At 44.1% G+C, this 19,896-nt stretch overlaps 1 protein-coding gene across 1 annotated transcript in view; it reads right to left on the bottom strand.

The window, feature by feature from the left end:
* NUB1 (negative regulator of ubiquitin like proteins 1) overlaps positions 1-19,896 on the bottom strand; it is an 86,250-nt gene that overhangs the window by 5,982 nt on the left and 60,372 nt on the right. The window contains exons 13-14 of the mRNA XM_073677726.1: positions 7,701-7,790; positions 1,895-2,078 (exon numbers count right to left, since the gene is read on the bottom strand). Of these exons, the coding sequence (XP_073533827.1) occupies positions 1,895-2,078; positions 7,701-7,790 (274 nt within the window). The remainder of the gene's footprint in view (positions 1-1,894; positions 2,079-7,700; positions 7,791-19,896) is intronic.

Raw genomic sequence — 19,896 nt, forward strand, 5'->3', positions numbered from 1 at the left:
GTGCGCAAAGCTATAACGCGTTTTGGATCTCGTGAATAGTTTGGATGACACAAATTTTGTTTTTCACATTTGCTTTCATATTTTGCTTACGTTACCTTACAGTCAGATGTTTCTATGCTTACTGAAGTACAATTATCAACATTTAATAAGTTTTAACTTTTATTGACAAATAAATAAAGCTTATACAAAAACTCAATATTTACAGGGTTGACCCTTATTTTTCTTCTAAGTGGGTCGATGAGTAAAACATTTTAATTTTGGGTGCATGGCCAGGAAACTCCCCAGATCTCAATCCCATTGAGAAAATGGAGTCAATCCTCAAAAAGCGGGTGGACAAACCGAAATACAGAAATTGTGATAAACTCCAAGCACTGATTAGGCAAAATTTTGTTTTCATCTTTCAAGATTTGGCTCAGAAGATGACATCCAGCTGCAAGGACGAAGGGCAGAAGCCATGAAAAATAAGGGTCAGACCTGTAAATATTGAGTCTTTGCAGAAACTTGATATATTTGTCAATAAACATCAAAAACTTCTGAGATTCTTACAATTGTACTTGAGCAATCATAGAAACATCTGACCAAAAGATATAAAAACACTGAAGCAGCAAACTTTGTGAAAACCAAAATTTGTGTTAGACTTAAAACTACCATGATTGTATGTTACTTAGTGATGGAGAAGGTGCAACTCCGAAACGTGTTGGAGCTCTGAGCACCTGGAATACAGCAAGAAAACGCAACTTACACTGAAGGCTTATGAATGTTTGGGGATCGCGCTGACCTAAGATACTGGTGTATCTTCTGTAATAATGGTTCCTAATCCCTGCGGGCATTCGGAAGAAGAAGGTCTGGCAGTGGTCCCAGCTGAGAACATGGCTGCTCACTCAAAGACATTTGTGTGTGTTGTGCCACAAGCATATTGCTGTATGTGGAAATACCTGTATGATATTTTCAGAACAGTGATGCTCTATGAAAGGAAGGAGAAATAATGGTAATCAGCTCCCCTTCCAGTGAGGACAATTCAGTATGAAAACCACTTGAATTTACATAGGAGTATAGGAACACACCAGGCTGGTATCCAGGTCACAAATGGGAGAGAAGGTCCATGAGGACTGGGCTCCAGCACTAATGAAAAAATGTTAAAACATAACTTTTACTGTGCAATTAAAAACATTGTGGGAAAAAACAAAAAGATTAAAAAAAAATAAAAATCCATAAGCTTACGCGTTTCGGGTCACAACCCTTATTCATATCTGTGAATTGCACAGTAAATTATGTTTTAACATTTTTTCATTGGCGCTGGAGCCAGTCCTCATGCTCTATGAAGCACCTTTTTCCCCATACATCTACCCCTCAAATTACTATGTATTCTAGACTGTAATAATTTGACTCTATTAGAGCAATTCTGGGCATCTGCCAGACCAGATAGATTTCTGGACCTCTGGATGCCAAGCTAAAGGATTATTATTTCATAACTTAATTATTTTTAATAGATTTCAGAGCTAGCCCCAGGAAGAGTATTGTAGGTTGTACGTACAACTACTCTTCCATTATTCCCTCACTTCTAGGTCAGTGGGCCACAATCCTTCTCCCTAATATGTGGTGTATTTGCTGCTGGTGATATTTTTTTGCAAGAAGTTCTGCAACTGTCCCAATCATCGAAAACAACCCAATCCAGATAAATGGAAGTGATTTCCAGCTGCAGAAATTTCTACGATAAAATGGGCACCATAGAAATTCCCCCTAATTATCCCATTGCAATAACCTCACAATTTCTTTTCTATCGGGTGTAACATAGAAAGCAGCAGAACATGAAACACTGGTCACTGCACACATCTTGTGTATGATAGAAGAGGGATTGTTGCACAAATCTCCACAAGGCCTTATTTATAATTACCTGCAGATTCTGAGGAAGATGCATGGGACTCCTTTGACTTAGGAGAATTTTCCAGGTCTTGGAGGAGGTGTGGAGGGAGGATTCCTTGGTGGTGAGCCAGAATCTGAGACGCTAATTCAACATTACCCATGAAAAGCTGGAGAGCTGCCTTAGCGGCCTCAGGAGTAAACCCAATATACACCAGCTAGGAAATAAAAAGATCTAGAATTTTACTATGTTTTTTTTTTATATAACTGTACAGAAAAAGAAAACATTTCTTCCATCAGATAAATCTTTGGTAGAAGGTAGAAATGATCAGGTTTAAAGAGAATTACTTAAATATATAATACATCTATGCAGACAAAATTATATACTGAAATAAGGGACTGGGTAGATTATATTCTTCAATTAAAAGGGAAGGTTCAACATGGAGACAGGTCAGAAAATGTTGTCGGAATGGTCTGTGACCTGTGACCCCCACTGATTGTTGGATTTCTGACGCTGGCACATGTCATGCCTCTTAAGGAATCTAGAGCATCCTACTCCAGTGCACCCTGGATCAAGACTTGCATGCAAAATGAACTGACCCCATTGTATGTTGACAGCATTCTGCTCAAATAAATAAGGGATGTACTACCGATAGGAATGTAAATTATACGAGAAAGGGAAAAAATGGACGATCATCCAAGCAATCGTATGGAAAACCTCTCAATAATTGCAACATTTGCGTATAAGTAAACAAGCGCTGTTCGTTGATTGGCGCTCATTATGGGATTCAAAGGAGCTTGCAGAAGATAATCACTCTGTAAAGTAAACTAGAAAACCAATCAACAAGAACACGAAGAAGCATAAAACACAATAAGACCCTGGCACAGAGAAAAGATGGACAAAGTCTACCTTTATCCAACGATAATAAATCCTTGGCTAATCTGCTTTGATTTTTCCTTATTCTGCAAGTAATAGCCAAATATTCTTTATTACCTCCATATGTGTATTTACCGGGCCATATTTATCAGCACTTTCCCCAGCACTCTGCTACATCAGCATTTCTGCAGACGTGATCCGCTGTCCTGATGTGCAGAGACGTACAGCTCAGGAAGAATGATGTTCTGGATTGTAACATCCAGGTGTTTGCTGTGCAACCTAAAACCGCGTTACATGATCGCTTGGAACTGGAGAGAATACAAGAGCTCACTGCCAAATACTATGGGAGACCATTATACTGAAAATGTGTGTCTAGATAAGGCTTTATTTATGGTGTTTTGGAAAAAGAAGTAAATTAATGTCTCTTTAATCCAATATTAAAGAGATCTAATGGGTGTTAAATTAATATGTTCTGGTTTATTGGGCAGTCATAGAGAAGTATGAAAACCGTTTGGTTTGGAAAGGAGTAGGAAGATGGCGAAAAATGTAATGCTAAGGAACACGTGCACACGGCAGTGTCAGGGCACGTGCACACGGCAGTGTCAGGGCACGTGCACAGGGCAGTGTCAGGGCACGTGCACACGGCAGTGTCAGGGCACGTGCACACGGCAGTGTCAGGGCACGTGCACACGGCAGTGTCAGGGCACGTGCACACGGCAGTGTCAGGGCACGTGCACACGGCAGTGTCAGGGCACGTGCACACGGCAGTGTCAGGGCACGTGCACACGGCAGTGTCAGGGCACGTGCACACGGCAGTGTCAGGGCACGTGCACACGGCAGTGTCAGGGCACGTGCACACGGCAGTGTCAGGGCACGTGCACACGGCAGTGTCAGGGCACGTGCACACGGCAGTGTCAGGGCACGTGCACAGGGCAGTGTCAGGGCACGTGCACAGGGCAGTGTCAGGGCACGTGCACAGGGCAGTGTCAGGGCACGTGCACAGGGCAGTGTCAGGGCACGTGCACAGGGCAGTGTCAGGGCACGTGCACAGGGCAGTGTCAGGGCACGTGCACAGGGCAGTGTCAGGGCACGTGCACGCGTTTTTTAAACTTATGCTTAGCCATCAAGTACAAAACACTTCAGGAAAAGACCAGTGATGTTTTCTTGAAGAGTCTTTTTTGGCATCTTTTATTCTCTTACATTATGCATACACTACTGAGTGGCTTAAAAGCAGAAGCCGCCTTAAAAAAGTCACTTTTTTAGCCACTTTGCTTCTTTCGAAGCCTGAGGCAGTTAAAAGGAGCTAAAAAATACTGAACATGTGGCACTGTAATGTGAAAACTACTTGCTATGCTTATTTATGTTCAGTATTTTCAACAATTTTCAAGTGCTTTGTAGACGGGTTTCAGAGCAGACCCACATGAAAAAGACATTGTGTGTACAATGTCCAACAGAAAAAGACAAAGTTCTGCTGCATTGGGATTAAGGCTATGTGCACACTGTGCGTTTTTGCTGCATTTTTTCTGCGCAGAAATGCACCAAAAAAGCTAGGTAATCCGTCTGCCAGCTAATGCAATGACAATGTGCTGTAAACATGATGCGGAAATTTCCGCTCAGGACTGTCATTGCGTTAAAATATGCAGCATGTCCATTCTTTGTAGCAACGCAAAAACACACAAAGAATGGTACCCAGGCCAGGGAAGAAGACTACTTCTCCCATCATCCGACCTCCGCTCCCGCTGATCACAGAGAGAGGCGCGGCTGAGGGGAGAAGTAGTTTCCTCAGCCGAGCAGGGGTCTGTGCGGCAGCTGTGTAAAAAAAAAAAAAAAGTAAAAATCTCTATAAAAATAAAAAAAACACCTTATTCTCACCTGTCCGGAGTCCTCCTGGTGTCCACCCGATCACCCGGCGGCTGGCAATACACTGACGGGAGCGCGCTCGCTCCCGGCAATGTACATCGCTGCACTGCCAGCTGAGGTCACGTGAGTTCATCAGCTGGAGATCAGCTCAGAGCTCTGTGACCTCACTTTACGGCACCGATGCTGCGTGGAAATATTCTCACGAATGCTCCCAAGTACCACTGATGCAATTAAATGAGGTCACCGGGGCTGATCAGCTGATGAACTCATGTGACCTTAGCCTGCAGCACAAGCATGTATACTGACAGGAGTGATTTTACACTCCTGTCAGTGTACAGTGCTGTCTTCTACAGCAGTCACATCAGTGATTGATGTGGCTGCTGTAGAAGTTACCCGGATTGCCGTGGGACAATCTGGATTATGTCATGACGGCCGACAGGTGAAGGATATGGTTGTTCTTTTTTTCAGGAGACGAAGGATTCGGGGATTAGCCGAATAATAAATAAATTATCAAAACAGTGTGTAATTTTATTTCAATAAAAGACTTTATTCTGGCAGTGTTTTTATTGAAAAGCCGTCGAAAACTTTACTACGGGGTTAGTAATGGGGGCGTCTTATAGACGCCTCTCCATTACTAACCTGAGCTTCATGTCAGACACCAATACAAGGCTGACATGAACCCCAACCTTATTACCCCACTCGCCACCGCTACACGGCAGTGGGAAGAGTGGAGGCTAAGCGCCAGATTTGGCACATCTTATGGATGCGCCATTTCTGGGACTGCTGAGGGGTGATATTATTAGCCACAGAGGGGGCCAGGATCCATGGCCCTTCCCTGGATATTAAAATCATCCCACAGCTGTCTGTTTAGCCTTTTCTGGTTAGACTTTATAGGAGGACCATACGTCAATTTTTTTCTGGGGTCCCCCTGCAATCTAGCCAGTAAAGACTAAGCAAACAGCTGTAGGCTGTTATTAGAAGTCAGGGAACATTTTTGGCTTATGGCCCCTTCCCCGGCTACTAATATCAGCTCCCAGAAGCCGGCTTTCCCTCTGCTGGTTATGAAGATGATGCGGGAGCCCACGCCATTTTTTTTTAGGCTGTGTGCCCACAATTCAGACGTAGCAACGCTTTGGACACAGCACACTATGGCTGCGGCCAAAACGCTGTGTTCTATTGAATGAGGGTAAATCCACATGTGTTCGCTGAACCATGCGGATTTACCACATTCAATACACTCTAGTGGTCAAATTTCTGTTGTGGAGACTAGCGACTCTGCAAGAGAATTTGACATGCTGCGGTCCTGAAAGATGCGCTGCATGTCAGTGTCCACGGGTGATCTGCAACCTCAGATGCACGAATAGAGGACATGGGATTTGTAGAAATACCATCCACTATGCTGTAACATTTGGCACTGCGGGTTTGACTCTGCATAAACACGCAGCTTCAAACTTGAAGCAACTCCTGATCGTGGCCACGTACCCAAACTCATCCGTAGCATGCCAATTTCTGTAGCGGAGACGCTAATCTCTGCTGCAAATTTTGACCGATTGAAATGTCATTATATGTGGTGGATCCGCAAGTATTGTCAACAAAAGTGCGGCATTAGAACACAGCGTTTTGGACGCAGCAAAAATATGCTGCATCCAAAGAGCTGCTGGTTTCTGATCGTGGGGACGTAGTGGCTAACGAAACAGCTGTGAGCTGTTTTTAATAGCCAGGGAACATATTTGCTTAATGGCAACTTCCTGGGCTAAAAATAGCAGCTCTCAGCTGCCCCAGAAATGACTTGAATGGAAATGCTAATGAGATTGGGCAAATGGGATTAGCTGACACCTAGCCCTTTTGTTTGGTGATGACAAGGTGGCAATCAGACCCTTTCATTACAAAACCTAATTAAAGTAAAGAGTTAAATAAACACACACACACAGCAAACACTTTATTGGAAATACAACATACAAATTCTTTAATCATTTAAATTAACCAATATACTCACCCCAGGTCTGATGGTAATCCAAGGGTTAAATCAATGTCTCACGTTTCTTTTTTAAAATATCTTTATTTAGCTCCAAAAAGCATTCATTGATGTACAAAAACGCATCAAAAAATGCATTTAAAAACGCACAAAACGCGTCAAAATGCGCTTTTTTCTCAGTGTTTTTCCTGCCAAGAGATTCAGAAACGCTGCAGAAATTTCTGCAATGAAATCCTGAACGTGCGCACATAACCTTAGACACACCATAGAGTATATTCATAAGGGTCAGATACGCGGCAAATTTTCTGCCAATTCCAGAACAAAGATGATTTTAGGCTACAAACTTACACTATACTTCACTTTTATAAAGACTTAAATGTAATTTGTCAGTAGGGTCAGCCCTCCTAAGCCATCTATATGGACATGCAGGTGATAGGAAGGTGAATAAAACGATACCTTGATATCTGTGATCCGATGTTTTATTTCAGAGAAATCCACGTTTTTTCTTAATATGTAAATGAGCAGTTAAGATCTATGGGCCGAACATAGATCTTCCTGAGAATCTGCCTCCAGAGATTATTTTATATGAAAGATGGCGATATCAGTGTGATATGTAATGACTGACAGTCTGCTCTGCTGATCTACATGTCTCACACTTGTAACACCCCTTTTCATTTATAATACACTCTGGAGACAGATTCTCAGGGAGATCTATGAACGGCCCATAGATCTTAAAAGCTCATTTACATCTTAAGAAAAACATGGATGTCTCTGGAATAAGACATCAGATCGCAGATACCAAGATATAATTTTATTCATCTTCCTATGACCTACATGCCCATATAGACGGCTTAGGAGGGTTGAAGCTACTGACAGGTTCCCTTTAACTTCACAGCAAAAAATAGATAAATAAATAAAAACACAGCATAAATTAACAAATCTGTACGACCTGTCAATTCCTGCAATGGGTTTACGCTTCAAGGAGTAGGTTTGTATGTATATGTTGGTTTCCACTGGGAAATTCCACAGCATATCTGACCCATGTGGACGCCATCCACAGAGTCTTCTAGTTATTTGGAAAGAATATGAAATTTTATAGAAGCAAATAAATAAAAATTACATTCTCACCTGATCAATAGTCTCTTGGGACACATTGTATGAGCTAACGTCAGCTGGATTATCACCGGGGATCAGCAGCTCCGGGTTATCAAGGAGAATCTATCATGGTAACAAGAAGCATTTAATTTCCCAGAAAAATATTGACACAAAACAAGTCAAGTTTAAAAAAACCTCACAACTTCCTCTACTCAGAACTTAAAGAGAAACCCTCTTATTTCCCTTCTCTCCATTTTTTTCTCTTTATCTTCAATATCCCAGCACCCAGACGCCATGTTCATACAGTGTTTGCAGTGTATACTTGGTATTTGCCCTGGAAATTTTTCCTGATGTATATACCAAGACTATGAGTAACAGCAATGTGTGTGCCAGAAACGCGTCAGTCTGCCAAGTTATTTTTCGGGGGACGTGTGTCTTTGATATAGATTATTTAAAGTATTTATAATTTTTTAACTCCAGATGAGTCTTATTACAAATATACCATGGGTAATCGTAGGCTATATGTGATGTACAGCAGAAGTATGTGGGAGAGTAGGGAATAGATAGAAGACTCTTAAAAAGATTATCTATGATAAAAAAAAGGTTCTCTCACAAAGTCAAAAGTGGTCAGTTTTTGCATTTATTTTATTCCCGCTGCTCCTGAGTATTTTGTATTATTTAAGCAAAGCCTGAAGCCAGTCAAGTGAATGAGAAACCTGAAGTGTCATGCACACGTTGAGTATTTTTGACTTGCAGATTTGGTGCAGAAAATAATCTGCAGCATGTCAATTCTGTGTGCGTTTTTGACTGCCTTTTTTAACCCATTGAATGCACTGAAAAAACACAGGCAAAAAAGCAACGTTTTTTGAGGCTGCGTTTTCCTCCCAAGCGATGCAGAAAATTCGGCACATGAAATACTCAACGTGTGCACATACCCTAACAATGCAGAGCAGCCAGAGAACACTGTGAGCCACACCCCGTGGTAAAGACCATATAAATTAGCACTAAATAAAAAAGTCAATCTCTTTGCAACTTTATGGAGAGACTTAAAAACAGAAAAAAACACTCAGGGAATCAGAGGGAATAAAATAAGAAAACAAGAGCGAAAAGTGAAAAGTCACTTTTCAGACAGGCAGTCTTTAATTAGAAAGATAAGAGAGAAGTCTTCTGTTAAGGATTACTACAGGGCTTGTGTCACGAAGACAGCTCTTTCCATCAGCTCTATTTGGTTCCATTGACAGAACAGCGAAGCTAGAACTGAGAGTGGTTTTGTAGGAGTGGCAGCCATTCTGGTGAACCTGAATCATCCTTGTATTACTTTTTCTCTGCCTGGCTGGCTGTGGCTTCCCCCATCCAAATCAATGTTGCTGGAAGCAGGACCCAGGACCTTGTTTGATAAAGAGTTGCATGTATCGATATGATCCCTTTAACTGTTTATTCTTACAGGTCTGTTCATGTGATTTTATAGTGTTAGCATGGTGACAGTGCTAGGTAACTTATAGTGTTGCATTTCTTAATTTGGTACGACAGCTCCACTTTAGGGATGTTTCTGCTCCATCAGCATTCCAATACCATGACTAAAAGCAAACTCTTGGTTTTTTATCATGACATCATATACAGGCCTGGATCGCTATGAAAATCTATAGCGCACATATTCCAGTTGGAATTGACGGATATCAAGTGCCCTGATTTCTATTCCAGACTGAAACGCAATGACTGTGGAAGGTTACAGGTCATTCCAGCACTTACAGGAATCGCCATCTCCTGACTTTTCCATTCAATAATTTATGTTTTCACAAAATATTATCCTGTAAGTAAAGCGATGGGGAGCAGAGGCGAAGTACTTAAGATTTTATCTATAGTTTTTCTAATCACTTGATACTCATAATACGGATGCATTCAGTAACACAAGTGCTTCATATTTAGACCCACAGGGCAGTTATACGAAGGTCATCTCTATGGTGGCATATACTGTACAAATACAGCTGCAGATATATTAAATGGAGGTTTATTTCCTACTAGGTACCGAGAAGAGGAATCATTATTTTCTCTTTAAAAGATCTACTAATTAGGTGCATTGCGTATTCATTATGTAGAAGACACATTGCAATATGCATGATATGCCTGCTCACCGTGGCTCAAGGGCCGGACACAGCAGAAACAAGCATGTCAGATGAGCTCGGTGGTTAGGACTGTAGTTCTGGAGCGCTGGGGTCCTGGGTTCATATCCCACCAAGGATAATATCTGCAAGGAGTTTGCACGTCACATATAACCGTTGCATCAGGCTCAATCTTTTCAGCTTGAAGTAACTCAGCTGGGTCACAACTGTTGGAAAAATACATTTTTTCCCCTTAGTTAGGGCTCATACACACCAGTGATTTTCCCATGTAAGAAAATCGATCCGAGTTTCATCAGTGTTTTTGATCAGCACTTCCTCAGTTTTTCTCTTAGGAAAAAATAAATTCTTCTATCTAATAGTTTGTGTAAAACGGCATGGCATCCAAGTGCGGTCTGATTTTTTCACAGACCTATAGACTTTCATTCCCTAGTTTGCATGCAGTGATTTTGTATGGACGCCTCGTTCTGCAAAGAGAATCACAGAAATGTGAACAGGCCCATAAACGCCTCTCCTCTCTGTCAATCCCTTCACTGGCTCCCCATTGCCCAGAGACTCCAGTTCAAAACCCTAACCATGGCATACAAAGCCATCTATAACCTGTCTCCTCCATACACCTGTGACCTAGTCTCCAGTAATTACCTGCATGCAACCTCTGATCCTCACAAGATCTCCTTCTCCACTCCCCTCTTATCTCCCCTTCCCACAATCGTGCATCCCCCTTCCCCGTGCATCCCCCCTACTCTGGAACTCTCTACCCCAACATATCAGACTCTCGCCTACCGTGGAAACCTTCAAAAGGAACCTGAAGATCCACCTCTTCCGACAAGCCTACAACCTGCAGTAACCCTCGCTCCACCATACCGCTGCACGACCAGCTCTGCCCTCACCTACTGTATCCTCACCCATCCCTTGTAGACTGTGAGCCCTCGCGGGCAGGGTCCTCACTCCTCCTGTACCAGTCGCTGTCACATTGTGTTCAAGATTATTGTAATTGTTCTTGTATTATACCCCTTTTTCACATGTAAGGCGCCATGGAATAAATGGCACTATAATAATAAACTATCATAGGTATAAGGGCTATGTGTGAAAACCACGGCTAGCACACATACATGAAAAACTGATGTGTTAATGAGCCCTAACTCCCAGACGCTGGTCCGGGCTGGATTACATGAAATGTTGTGATTTGGCGTCCAGACCAGCACTTGCACCTGGATACAATTCTCTTCCTGATATCTTGGCTGATTTCTTTAGACTTTCCCATGAGGCTACACAAAGAAGCAGTGTGTTTCAGGTGTGCATTAAAATACATCCACAGGTGTCTGTAATTAACTCAGATGTTGCCAAAAAAAACTATCAGAAGCTTCCAAACACATGACATCATATGGGCAGTCCAGAATTGTTTAAAGGCAAAGTAATCTTAGTGTATGTAAACCTTTGACTTTGCAGTAAGTAATAAAAATGCCTTAAAACATTCTCTCTCTCATTATTCTGGCATTTGGCAAATATTAAACATTATGGTAATCCTACTTGACCTAAAACGGGAAAGATTTATTCTGATTTCATGTCACATATTGAGAAAAACATGCAGATGTATCTTTTTACATAGTGTATATAAACTTCTGGTTTCAACTGTATGTAATTTGTCCTAATTGTATCCTTCATTTTTATTTTTTCCCCATCACTAATAATAATATTCCCTGACCTCAGCTCCAAAGTGGACACAGAGTAGCTTCTATGAGCAGTCCTATACACATTACACAGAAAATAGGAGATCATTAATAATAATAATCTTTGTATTTATAAAGATCATTCTCCCCTCGCCCTCTGTAGCTCACCCTCAAAAGCAGCAGCATGGAGTACATAGGATGAGATGAAACACTTACTAGTAAGGGCAGTGTCTGTGTGACTATGTCCCTCTCTCCCCAGCTGCTCCCGCCTTCCCCACTCCACTATTAAAAAACTTTATTGAGATAAAAAACAAAATGAAAATTTTTGTAACACAGAGAGCAAAAGGTAAGAGGGTGAGTTCGTCGCTCATCTGAACAGGTTGTGCCCAGCACAACTACGTGAAGAATGATGTATAATTGAATCATGGCTGCTGCTAGGGCCACTGTATTCAGGGCCGGCGTCAGCACCCGGGCAAATGCCGGGGCCCTGAGCAGGAGGGGGGGGGGGCCCACTCGCGGTCGGGCACCCCGCCGGGCTATGGGCGGAGAAGAGCGGTGCCAACGTCCGCCCTTCTCCCCCGCCTGCTCAGGGCCCCGGCAGCCATATACTTACCTCTCCCCGTGCCTCCGCAGATCCGCTGTCTTCCTACTGTGCGCTGCCTGTGACGTCTCAGGTCAGAGGGTGCGGTGACGTCTTTCCACCGCGCCCTCCCCTGAGCCATCACAGGCAGCGCAGGGCGGGAAGACGCCGGTGACGCTGGAGTCCGGACCAGAGCAGCGGCAGCAGGTGAGGAGGAGTGAGGTGAGTATTTGATTTTCTTTTTTAATGTATGGAGGCATGGGACATTATAGGGGGGGTGACATCCTGCATGGGGCATTATATGGGGGGGGGAAGGGACATCCTGCATGGGGCATTATATGGGGGGGAAAGGGACATCCTGCATGGGGCATTATATGGGGGGGGGGGAGACATCCTGCATGGGGCATTATATGGGGGGGAAAGGGACATCCTGCATGCGGCATTATATGGAGGGGAGAAGTGACATCCTGCATGGGGCATTATATGGGGGGTGACATCCTGCATGGGGTATTATAAGGGGGGCACAGCCTGCATGGGGCATTATAAGGGGGGGGAACAGCCTGCATAGGGCATTATGTGGGGGGAACAGCCTGCATGGAGCATTATATGGGGGCCAGTATCCTGTATGGAGCGTTATAAGGGGACCAGTATCCTGTACGTAGCGATTTATGGGGGCCAGTATTTCGTATGGAGTGTTATATGTCGGCCAGTATCCTGTATGGAGCATTTTATGGGGGCCAGTATACAGTGTGGAGCGATTCGCTGGTTTCTGAGCTATTGTGGAATTTACAATAGATATCGCTCATGTAATGTGAGAAGTGAAATCTTTGGCATTGTACTATACCTATATTTCTCTGCGGTATCTGTGCATCATGAATCGTGGTATGTGTTAAAGGGGTCCACTGAGACTCTTTCGCCCGGGGCCCAGAAAAACCTGGAGCCGGCCCTGACAGTATTCACACCAAATGGAGAGAGGACATAAAAAGTAAAGGATAAAAGTGTGCGGTGGATCAGTTTGCCTGAGGAATGAGTAGGTTCTACTGCGAAACGCGTTGCAATAAATTAAAAGTTTTATATTTGGATTAACCTTTGTCAGTGGCAGCACCCAGGATCCACTGTGCTCCTCTCTCCTACAAAGACTTTACAGCAGCTGTAACTTAATCCCTCAGTGAAGTCAATAAATCTTCTCAACCCTTTGTATCTCAATACAAATTTTACTAGTAAATTTGAAAGTGAGCGAGGCACAGGGCAGGAGAGTCTGATAAGCGGAGAAAAAGCATTTATATTATTTACAGCATCTCCATTAAAACTTCAAAAGTTTCAAAATCTTTCATTTATTCATTCATCCAGCCCTGCTGACAATACTTTACTTCTCCGCAGTACCGTAAAAATAAAAATAAGCAAATCTCTGTGGTTGACTTACAAGACATGGAGGCCCTTACAATAATTTATCATATTAAAAGCAGATGGAGGCTTGTCTGTACAGGATCAATAAATACAACCCAAGCGGGAAGCAGATCACCATTCTGAAAGATATTCCCCCATAGAAGAAAGGAGATCTGTATTCCGAGACATTGGGAATAAAAGGGTGTGCTCTTCTGCATCAGATCTCGGAAGAAGGTCACATTGTCATTTAATGTCAACTATTCGGCAAGTGCATAATGCTAGAAATCCTATGTAAAGCTATGGAAAGGGGAATGTAAGAGCCGATGGGGTTTGAGATTGCTCTGTCCCATTCAAGCAGAGGGCTCTATTACAGATTTTGCACTGAGGCTTCAAATAACCCCCTTTACTCTGCAGTACATGTGATCTGCAATATACTTTTGCTCTCAGTCTATATTCTGTATTACGATTAGATGGTCCCCGATTCTTGGAAATAACACATTTAGAGCAAAGGCTTGAATGACATGGATAATAAACACTACCCATGCGGCTGAATCTCCTACAGCATTCCACTAAACCCATCCTTTTTTTCTGTAAATTATCTATGGCATCCTACTTTTATTAAGTATAGGTCGCATATATTACAGTTTATCCTAGAAATAGCTCCGCATTTGTAAATTTGATTTCCCTTGAAATACTGTACCACAAATACTGTATATGGAGCGAGCTTAGGAGTTGAGCCCACTGCTATTTAACTACATAAATGTAGTTACACACTTACACACGCTCCCAGAAACCTCAAACACCTTGACCTACACTCACTCTCTGAATCCCTCCTCCCTCTCACAGACATAAATTCCTTACACAATGCAGATGTTGCTGCCGCTTCAAATAACACCACAATAGCTGCCGCTCTCGACTCGATCGCCCCTCTCACACACACCAAATCTCGCACAATCAACAGGCAACCCTGGCACACCAAACTTACTAAAGAACTGCGACGGGCCTCCAGGGTTGCGGAGCAAAGATGGAAAAGGTCTCAATCCATCGAGCACTTCATCGCATTCAAACAATCCCTCACTACTTTCAAGTCTGCACTCACTACAGCAAAACAAACCTACTTCTCATCTCTCATATCCTCCCTGTCTCACAACCCTAAACAGCTATTTAACACTTTCAATTCTCTCCTTCGTCCTCCAGCACCTCCTCCCTCTTCTCTCATCTCAGCCGAAGACTTTGCCTCATTCTTCAAGCAGAAGATTGACACCATCAGACAAAGCTTTGGCCTAAAATCCGCACAACCCCTTCTCATATCTACTCAACCTTCCTCCTCCAAACCCCACTTTTCCACCATTACAGAAGGTCAAGTCTCCTCCTTACTCTCCAACTCACACCTCACCACCTGCGAACTTGACCCAATCCCATCCCACCTCATCCCTAACCTTACCACAGTCTTCATCCCTACCCTAACCCACCTCTTCAACCTGTCACTAACAACCGGTGTCTTCCCCTCATGTTTCAAACATGCCGCAATCACACCCATCCTCAAAAAGCCCTCCCATGACCAATCCTCTCTGACTAGCTACCGCCCCATATCACTTCTCCCCTTTGCTTCAAAACTACTGGAACAACATGTCCACCTTGAACTGTCCTCCCACCTCTCCTCCTGTTCCCTCTTCGACCGCCTGCAATCTGGCTTCCGACCGCACCACTCGACTGAAACTGCCCTCACCAAAGTCACCAACGACCTACTAAACGCCAAATCCAAGAAACACTACTCCATCCTCCTCCTTCTGGACCTGTCATCTGCCTTCGACCCAGTGGACAATTCCCTCTTACTACAGATTCTCTCATCCCTTGGCATCACAGACTTAGCCCTATCTTGGATCTCCTCATACTTAAGAGACAGGACATTCAGCGTCTCCCACTCACGCACCACCTCCTCATCTCGCCCCCTATTTGTCGGTGTCCCCCAAGGTTCAGTTCTAGGACCCCAGCTCTTCTTCATCTACACCTTCGGTCAGGGACATCTCATAGAGTCTCACGGCTTTCAGTATCACCTCTATGCTGATGACACACAGATCTACTTCTCTGGACCCGATATCTCCTCCCTACTAACCAAAATCCCACAATGTCGGTCTGCCATCTCATTCTTCTTCTCTGCCAGATTTCTAAAACTCAACATGGATAAAACAGAGTTCATCATCTTTCCACGCTCTCATTCATATCCCCCATTTGACCTATCCATCAACGTCAATGGCTGTTCACTCTCCCCAGTCCCACAAGCTTTGGGGTAACCCTGGACTCTGATCTTTCCTTCAAACCACATATCCAAGCCCTTTCCACTTCCTGCCGACTCCAACTCAAAAATATCTCCTGGATCCGTGCATCCCTCAGCAAAGACTCTGCAAAAACACTAGTGCATGCCCTCATCATCTCCCGCCTCGACTACTGCAACCTCCTGCTCTGTGGCCTCCCTTCCAACACTCTTGCGCCCCTCCAATCTATCCTAAACTCTGCTGCTCGACTAATCCACCTGTCCCCCCGCTATTCCCCAGCCACCCCCCTCTGTCAATCCCATCACTGGCTCCCCATTGCCCAGAGACTCCAGTTCAAAACCCTAACCATGGCATACAAAGCCATCCACAACCTGTCTCCTCGATACATCTGTGACCTAGTCTCCCGGTACTTACCTGCACGCAACCTCCGATCCTCACAAGATCTCCTTCTCTACTCCCCTCTTATCTCCTCTTAGCACAATCACATACAAGATTTCTCCCGTGCATCCCCCCTACTCTGGAACTCTCTACCCCAACACATCAGACTCTCGCCTACCGTGGAAACCTTCAAAAGAAACCTGAAGATCTACCTCTTCCGACAAGCATACAACCTGCAGTAACCACCGCTCCACCACATTACTGTATGACCTCCTCTACCCCCACCTACTGTATCCTCACCCATCCCTTGTAGACTGTGAGCCCTCGCAGGCAGGGTCCTCGCTCCTCCAGTACCAGTCGCTGACTCGTTTTGTTAAGACTATGTAAATGTTTTTGCTATGTATACCCCTATCACATGTAAAGCGCCATGGCCCCCTTGCTGCCACAGTTATACACCTATGATGCCTAGCCATTGTTCATTTCACTGTATACTGCAATACTGAACTGCTGCAGTCAATTGCAGGTTCAATTTCCCAAGCGTAGCCTGCAAAAGTCCAATCTATGAAAATATAAAATTATTTAGACCGTAAAGCCCTGGTAAACTCCATAAAATAAGAGAATAAAAAAATCAAAACCTGCTCCCAAAATGCAGGAAAAAGCTTTCAAAAGATTGAATGTATTACAAAATGGTCTCAATAAAACCTATAGCTCGCAACGCAAAAAAACAAGCCCTAGCACAGCTCCATTAATGAATAAATAAGGTTTTAAAAAGTGGCGACAAAAAAAAATTATTTTTTTTGCAACAAAGTTCTAATTTTGTTTTTTTACTACTGAAAAATACAGAAAAAATAAAAGTTTGATATAGCTCTACATGTACTGACCTGAAGAATCATGTTGCCGCACACTTGCAATGTGTCTTTCCTACCATACTTGTAATTTTTCATCATTTTTAAGTACATTATACGGTAAAACGAGTGGTTATTTAAAACTACAACTCACAGCACAAAAAAAACCCCAAAATTCTCATATGGCTATACAGCTGCAACAGAAAAAAAAAGTTATGATTCTTGTAATAAAGAGAGGAAAAAAAAGACGAAAGCAAAACAAATCAAAAGCAAAAAAAAAAAACTGGCCGTGGCAGGCAAAGGTTACTGTATGGAAGAATGGATCATCAAATGCTGACAAATTTGTAATAAACTTTTAAAAAAATTAAGATTTTTGGTAATCACCGTAAAATCTGTTTCTTGGTAGTCTTCATTGGGGGACACAGCATCCAACCCTGACTCCAACCCCGACTGCAAGAAAGCGAGCAGTACAGGCAGAGAAAAGGACATTGGAGAAATTCCAGAAGACTCACACCAGCGAAAGTAGGTCCTCCTAGTGTGGTGATAGATGTGCAGCGAGGAGGGCTTCCGTGACCCAATCGTGGCTTGGATGACTGATTTGGACATACCCGTTGCCCTCAGATTCATGGCTTCAACAGCCACGCCATTAAATTGAGAGACTGTAAATTCTGGTGGAAGAGTGGACCTTGAGACAGAAGATCTGGACGACAAGGAAGAGTCCTAGGAACATCCGCCAAAAGCTTGACCACGTCCGCATACCAGACCCTCAGAGGCCAGTCAGGTGTGATGAGGATAACTGGAATCCCCGCTGCCTTGACTTTCATGAGAAGTCTGTGCAGAAGAGGTAAAGCAGTAAATAGGTAAGGAAGGGAGAACTAAGATCTGGGAATTGCCAATGCGTCGGCTGTGACTGCCAGCGGATCCCGAGATCTTGCAACAAATCTTGGAACCTTGTGGTTTAATCTGGATGCCAACAATTCCACATCTTAATGTGCCCCACCGATGAAAAATCTGCTCAAACACCTCTAGGTGAAGAGCTCATTCTCCTGCCTCTGTCTACTGGCAGCTCAAGAAGCCCGCAGCCCAGTTGTCCACTCCGGGTATATGAACCGCCGAGATCAGAAGAACCTTGTCCTCTGCCCATTTCAGCATCTCCGGCACCTCTGACATGGAGGATAGACTCCACGTCCCTTCTTGACGGTTGATATAGGCCACTGCCGTGGCACTGTCTGACTGGATCCTGATGGGCAATCCCAGAACCAGGTGTTGCCAGTATAGAAGAGCCAGACAGATGGCTTTGAGCTCCAATACATTGATCGGAAGGGGTATCTTCTTACTTTTCCTGGATCCCTTAACTGACAAGTTGCAAAAATTGGCCTCCCAGCCAATAAGGCTGGCATCCGTAGTCAGAACCTACCACTGGATAGAGCGGAAGGAGCGACCCTGGATTAATAGGGGCTACGTCAACCACCACCTGAGCAACTGTGAAGTGGAAGGACTGGACGGTCTAGAGATGGTATCGACCTGTCCCAACAAGCCAAGACTGTTCTGTAGGGACCTTGAATGAAATTGTGAAAATGGGACTGTCTCGAATGTTGTACCATCTTCCCCAAGACTCTTATGCAAAACCGGAGAGAATTTATCTCTGACCGCTTCAGAAGTTGGACAGAGGGTTGCAGCGCTAGCCTCTTCTCTTCTGGAAGGAAGATTTATGCTTGAACTGTGTTGAATATCATCCCTAGAAACTGAAGCCGCTGTGTTGGAACTAAAGCGAACTTTGCCCTGTTGACAATCCATCCGAATTGTTCCAGGGAATCTAGAACAATCTGCAAACTCTCCAGATTCTGGGAAAAGGAAGGTGCTTTGACCAGAATATCGTCCAGGTAGGGGATTACCACCATTCCCCCTGGTCCGGAGTAAAGCCACGACTGGGGTCAGGACTTTTGCAAACACTCTTGGGTGTGGTTGCCAGCCCAAAGGGAAGGGCCCTGAACAGAAGGTGATCTTGGTTGACTTCAAAATGAAGGAAATCGCCCATGAAATGGAAAGATACATGAAGATAGCCATCCTGAATGTCTATCGAGGACAGAAACGCCCAGCCTCCATGGATACCGCGACTGACCGGAGCGACTCCATCCTGAAGTCGCCCATTTGTTCAGCCGTCTTAGATCCAGAATGGGTCGTACCGAACCATCCTTTTGGGAGATGACAAATAGGTTTGAGTTGAACCTTCTGAAGAGTTCTGAAGGAGAACCCTCATGATTACTCCTGCTTGAAGCAGGGATGCTATGGCTTGATCGAAAGTGGCTCTTATACTGGGGGAACTGGGAGGACGAGATCTGAAAAAACGATTCCGCGGAACAGCGACAAACTCTATCCTGAAGCCAGAAGAGATGACCTCTCTGACCCATAAATTGCTGACTACCCCCAGCCATTGAAGAGGAGTAGGTGGCCATCCACCAGGGAAGAATCCCTGAGTGGGAGCCGCCCATCAGATGTTAACTCCTCTATTGCCTCAGTGGGCTTACCACTCGAATCGAGGGAAAGCCTGGTGGGAGTAGATTTAAAGGATGATCTCCTTGACCTCTGGGAGACTCTGGGCCTGACCTGATGGGTCAGAATCCTCCGATGCTGGAAACTGACGAAAGTGGCAGAACTGCAAAGCTCCCGTCTGTGAAATGGATGGCTGGGCCTGGCCTGGAGATGCATGATGCTTCTGCTGTCTGTGGTATCAGCAAAGATCTTGTCCAATTTAGTGCCGTACCTGAGCAACCCGTGGAAGGGTAAACCTGTGACAGACTTCTTCGAATCCAAATCTGTTCTCCATATTTTGAGCCATAAGATATAGCAAATGACCACAAATGCTTGCCGCATTGCTTGGGCAGAGCATTCAGCCGCATCTAATGATGCCAAACATAAATATCTGCCTGTGTGATCTGATCCACAATATCCGCTAGCACCGCCTCCTGGGAACCAG

Source organism: Phyllobates terribilis, unplaced genomic scaffold (assembly GCF_046119375.1).
Source record: "Phyllobates terribilis strain yellow unplaced genomic scaffold, ASM4611937v1 Scaffold_4__5_contigs__length_816908805, whole genome shotgun sequence".
Taxonomy (NCBI): Eukaryota; Metazoa; Chordata; class Amphibia; order Anura; family Dendrobatidae; genus Phyllobates; species Phyllobates terribilis.